The 6,383-nt window shown below is 34.3% G+C and overlaps 1 protein-coding gene across 2 annotated transcripts in view; it reads right to left on the bottom strand.

The window, feature by feature from the left end:
• Positions 1 to 6,383, bottom strand: part of HEPH (hephaestin) — a 90,039-nt gene that overhangs the window by 9,343 nt on the left and 74,313 nt on the right. For both annotated transcript variants that reach the window (XM_012733920.1, XM_012733919.1), the window contains 2 exons: positions 3,350 to 3,489; positions 2,179 to 2,341 (listed from right to left, as the gene is read on the bottom strand). In XM_012733920.1, the coding sequence (XP_012589374.1) occupies positions 2,179 to 2,341; positions 3,350 to 3,489 (303 nt within the window). The remainder of the gene's footprint in view (positions 1 to 2,178; positions 2,342 to 3,349; positions 3,490 to 6,383) is intronic.

The following is a 6,383-nucleotide window of genomic DNA, read 5'->3' on the forward strand; positions in this document are numbered from 1 at the left end:
GGTGGAGTGGGGAATGGGATCAAAAACGGGGGTGGTGGGAAGGGAGGGAAATGCACGGGACTATGGTGGTGGCACACGGGTGACTTGGTGATGGGAAATCCGCGGGGATTACAATCAAGATGGAACAAACAAATGTGCAAAATGATGTAAAAATAAGCTTTTGTAATAATTAAATAAAATAAAAGATTTTCTATGCCTATCTGGATGATGAGGAAATGGTATTAGAATAATAATTGGAAGTCACATTCTAGCAGGATACATTGTAAAATAACAACGCTTACTGCCAATCAAATACCACCTAAAACCAGTGAGAATGGCACATATTGAAAAAAAAAAACAGCAAATGTTGGCGAAGATATGAAGAAAATGGAACTCTCCTACACTGCTGCTGGGAATGCAAACTGATTCAACCACTATGGAAAACTGTGGAGGTTCATCAAACTACTAAAATTGGAGTTTCCATATGACTCAGCAATTCTACTCCTAGGAATCTACCCAAAGGACACAGAAATATTAGGTAAGATATGAAAACAACACAAACGTCAAAAAATAGATTAATGGATCAGGAAGTGGTGGTATATATACACAATGAAATACTACTCAGCAATCAAAAATATAAACTCATGTCAGGCCCTCCCTGGTTGTCCAGCGGATTAATGAACAGCACAAAGAATCTTAAGCCACTTCTGCATGAGTTCGATCCCCGCCTGCCCCGGAGGAGATCCACATAGCGAGGAGGACCTCTCCTGACCCTCCCGCTGCTCCTCTCGGCAGTGTACTTCGTCGATCTGCTTGTTCAGTACCCCACTCTGTCTCTGGTGAATCCTCTCACCCTCCACATCTCTGGCCTGTACCCCAGTTCTGAACGAATAAATAAATAAATCTTAAAAAAAATATATAAACTCATGTCATTCACAACAACGTGTATGGAGCTGAAAGGGATTATGCTCAGTAAAATAAGTCAGAAGAAAAAAGGTATGATTTCACTTATAGGAGGAATGTAGGGGAACCAAATAAGGAATCATGAAATATATAATTATAATAGATTAAAAAATAACACAAAAGTATAAATCAGAGACATTCTGCAGGGGATGGGGAGAGAGTGAGATCAAAAGAGGGAAGGGAGATCACAAGTGATTATGGTGATGGTGCATGGGTGAACTGATAGGGGGATTTTTCACAGGGACTATACCTGAGAGGAGTAAACTTACCTTGCACAAAAAGGAAGAATGATATTGATGAAACATATATATGTAAAAGATACAAGAATTCATATTGTACTTTTATTTTTCTTCCTCCACTGGGGTAAACAGCAGAGTTGCATTATCTAGCCTGTTTGAATGACTGCAGGCATTTCTCCATGTTCCTGCTGAATGATTGCCATTGACTTGAAATTTCAGAAGTAATGTTAATACTTTCAATCAGTATGAAAATAATTTTTGAAACGCAGAAGAATAAACCCTTGATTCTTGTGGGCTATAGAAGGTTTTAGAGGGACTTTTGGAAAGGGTATAATGCTGCCCTCATCTATACTAAGATTAAGATACTTGAGAGACATAGCCATTTAATGACTCAAAGGTACAAGATCCAACTACACAACTATACATGTATTTTACATGCATGGTGTTGGTTGATAAAGAAACTACCCCAAAACCCTATAAAAAATAAAAAAAAATTTTTTTATATCTTGGAAATAATTTTCTTGGTATGTTATAATTGAAGATTCAAGATCTCCTTCCTGGACAAAAAGAACTGCCTTTCACAGTTACCACAACAAATCAACTAAGGGGTGACTATTAGAATTATATTTCTTGTTTTTTTTTTAAAGGCTTCATTAACAAGATTCCTTTAAATAATACTCTTAATGAAATCTAAAATAATAAATTTATGGCAACATTAAGTATATTTCAAAAGAAGCAAATCTGCATGAAGGATAAATGCATACAACCCAACAACTTTCAGCTTCAGTAAATCCATGTGAGCTCAACAGATGTAAAAATAATTAGGAAATGAGCAGGAACAAGAAGACAGTGGAGAAAACCTGGGGACATAATCTACTAGAACCTCTTCCTTCTGGTATTAGAAGTACAGGTACACAAAACATTTTATGATCATCTGATTCCTATAGACTACATAAAGTTCTAGAAAAATGGCCAATCTTGGGAAGCTAGACCTTACCTCCTTGGGACAAAACAGTAAAGATGGTCTCCATGCCAGCATGGACATGGTCAGTAACATGACAGTGCATCAACCATGTTCCAGGATTGCTGGCCACCATCTCAAGAACCTCAAAAGTCCCTGGGAACAGATCTACCACATCTGCACGGTACCTTTCTCCACTCTGCAAGAGAGAATGGAGGGTAAGAAAGAAAGCAAAGTGAAGGGTACACAGATCATCTCAGAGCTCGTAGGAACTAGAAGGCTTGGAAGTCCACATCAGGGATATGGAACACACAAAGATTCATTAGTCTACCTTATCTATGAACCCAATGAACTTACTCAAATTGATCCATGAGTAGAGACTGTCTCCTCCTAGTTTTTCTTAAATTATGTGAAATGAAAAGACAATTCAGCTTTATTTGAGGGTATAAAAATTAATATCTACAAACTTTCCAGAATGCCTAAATCTGTGAGATTTAGATTAATCTTTTCCCTCTAGGAAGTATTAACATATTTCTTTTAGAAATAAACTGTCTAGTTTATTTCTAAACTAATTATTTACCTTCATAAATACTTCTAGATCTTTAAGTCTATACCAATGCTTCTGATTCTGTCCTTCTTTCCTAAGATAGAATCTTTTTTTATCAAGATGGTGAGAAAGCACAATGTGGTGGACTATGGTGGTGAACTATGGTTGTTTTGGTGGTGGAAAACGATGGTAATATCACCATAGGGGATGGATTCTGCTTCCAAAATACAAACAACATTTATGCTAATGTTATATCAATCAAAAAAAATCAAAATCTACATATTGTTTCATGTCGCTTCTAAGTTAATGTCCTTATAATGGGGTAAGGACTTTCAGAGATTCTGAGACACCACTCTGAAACTCCTTGATGTGAAAATCACTGTTCCCTGTATCTCATGTCATCAACTGAGACACAATTACATTGGGACTCCTTATCCTATTAATAACTCATTTCTCTTATATCAAAAGGAAAAGCTAAACAATAGCTGTGACTGACCATGGAGTATACAGGCAGACTAGAATTCCAAGCTCAGTTCTCCTTGTACAAGACCTCTCCTTTCTATAGGTTATTCTCTTGTTTCTTATTATTCCCTTATTCTTCAATAGCTATGAAAACAATTCTCTAATCATTCTGTGGGACCCAGCCTTCTACCAACTTACCTGAAAGATGAAACTCTCTGCATGGAAATGGACAGTGTGTATATCAATATCTTGACCCATGGCTAGCATGTACCATGTCACTCGTTCTCCTTGGTACATGGTAAGACCTTTGAGGTTGGCATACAGCTTTCCATTAATTGCTACAAAAACAACAACAACAACAAAAAAATCTTACATCTCTTATTTTGTCTCCCCGTTGCTATCACCCTAAGGTGCTTCATTTCTGATATTAACAGCCTGCTATTTTCTGTCATTTGTCCTCATCCAACCTATTTTCCATGCTGATATTATTAGTCTTTGTAAATAACTAATCTGACCATGTCATTCTGCTGTTTAAAACACTTCAATAGTTCCCTACTTCCCAAAGAACAAATCCAAGACTCCCTATCTTAGCCAACAAGATCTTTCAAAGTACAGCCCCAAGAACCCTCTCCAGACTCATTGTTCACTATCTCACTATTGCTCACAACATTTTATTCCAGTTAGGATGATTTACACGCCATTACTCAGATATGCTATATACATTATGTTTGTGTTTTTACTCATGTTTCTAAGTTTCTGTCCCAGAAATCTTCCTCCTTTCATCAATCTTTTCAAAGCCTAATCAAACTTTTACCTTTTCAAGAAAACTTTTCTTATCTAGCTTATCTCAATACATCTAATTCCCTGCATTACTCTCCATCTCTGAACCACTCTGGTTACTGTCTAGACCACTCCTTGGAACTCAACAGAAAGTGCTATATACATTAACCTATATTTTAATTTATGGAAGCTTATATCCTCTTATAATTTGTGGAAACTTATATCCTTAAATATACACTAGGTTTCTAGTAATCATAAAATCAATGTATATACTACAGTACTGTCTAGATATTTGTATTCTTTAGAACATCCAGCAAATGCTATAATAAATGATAAAAAATACTTGTCATATTGTTGGAATTAATTATAACTTTAATGAATAAACCTCATTGCCTACTTCTTCTCAGGATACATAATATGCTTTAAAAAATTAACGTTAATTCACACTGCTAGGAATATTTCCAGGGTACATTCCCTTCACTTTTCATATTCTCACAGCAATAAGGAAATTTCACTCTAAAACCCAAGAAGGAAAATATTGAAGGAGCATGTATAGTCATTTTTAAAAAATCTATATCAACAAAATTGTGAATTTGAGAAAAGGAATTATGCATTATCAACTCAAAATCTTCTGAATATTTTTTCTTGTTTCACTATGATGACAGAACGGAATAAAACTGATTTATGATTCCATTGTGGAGAAGATACAATCACCGCAAATGTGGAATACCATCTATGTCAATCTCAAGGTGGAAAGTCAATTTGAATACAACAAAACCCATTTAGTAGCAGAGCTAGTTTATTTTTTTAAATTATCCTTCACAGTAATAAAGCTCAAATTTAATATTAATAATTTCTTTCTTTTTTAATTGATTCAGGATTGTGGTGGGTAAGGAAATATTTATTTGCTCTCAAAAACCAATATCGTTATTTCTTTATCTCCATGAAAAAAAATAATAAAGAGATTGCTAACTTTTTAGCTCTTTGTAGCTAAATAAGCTGTAGACTAATTAGGCTTTAGCCAAGTCCTTAATATATAATTGTGTTGCCATTCACTTTTTTCCCAAAGTCATTTATTTCTCTCATTTTATAGAGTCTAAAAGTTCAGTCTTTGAAGGCTGTAAATCATCTTATGTAAATTACTCATATTATTATGAAGAGGAAATCACTAAAATCTATGTGACATTAATTATACTACTTTTAAGTTTCATTAGAGTTACTGTCAACACTCATATTAAATAAATCTTGGTTTAGAGGAGTAATGAAACTTCATACATTTAACAGCACATAAATTTATTTCTTAATAGACATTTTCTCTTGCATTTAAAAAGTTAAGGATTTATTATTCTATTTATTTAGGAATGTTTTATACTTTTCTTTGTAGAAGAATAAACCTTTGTTAGGTTTATTCACAAGTATCTGATTTATTTTGTTTCAATTATAAGAGGGGTGGTTTTCTTGATTTCTTGTTCTTCAGATTGATTGTTTGCATCTAGGAAGGCCACTGACTTATGTGTGTTGATTTTGTATCCTGTTACTTTACTAAATTGGTTGATTGTTTTGAAAAGATTTACTGTGGAATTTTTTGGGTTCTCTATGTGTGTTATCATGTCATCTGCAAATAGTGATAGTTTTACTTCTTCTTTCCTGATTTGGACTCCTTGTATGTCTTTCTCTTGTCTTATTACTCTGTCTAGGATTTCCAGTATTATTTTGAAAAGCAGTGGTGAGAGTAGACATCCTTGTCTTGTTCCAGATAGTAAGGAAAAGATTTTCAGCTTGTCACCATTGAGAATTATACTGGCTATGGGTTGGTAATATAAATAAATTGAAAAGCATCACCTGCTCATAGATTTAAAGAATTAACAGTATTAAAATGGCCATCCTACCAAAAGCAATTTACAGATTCAATGCTATTCCAATAAAAATTTCAATAATATTCTTCAAATACTGAACAATATTTAAGCAAATATTGAATAATTTCATTGGAGCCACAAAAAAAACTTGAAAATCCAAAGCTCTCCTGACTAAAAAGTAGGGGAATGGAGGTATCACACTTCCTGACTTCAAACAAAGCCACAATAATTAAAATTTACACTTCTGGAACAAAAGCATACAAACAAATGGAATCAAGTAGAAAGCACAAAAATTAACCCACATACTTATGGATGTCTAATCTTTAATGAAGGAGCAAAGAATAGGCAATATAATGAAGATAGTGTGATCAAGAAATGGGAATTCTGGAATGCTACATGCAAAAGAATGAAACTAGAATACTGCCTCACACTGTGCATGCACACAGAAGCAACTGAAATGGATTAAATAATTAGATACAAGACCTGAAACCTTGACAGGAATTTGTAGTGATTAGCTACTCTCTCTTTTAAGGGGATATTAGATAGGAATACTGTGTAGGTTCCAATATACATTTTCTTCTTCTTTTTTTAGCAGC

Source organism: Condylura cristata, unplaced genomic scaffold (genome assembly GCF_000260355.1).
Source record: "Condylura cristata isolate star-nosed mole 26May11 unplaced genomic scaffold, ConCri1.0 scaffold00043, whole genome shotgun sequence".
NCBI lineage: Eukaryota > Metazoa > Chordata > Mammalia > Eulipotyphla > Talpidae > Condylura > Condylura cristata.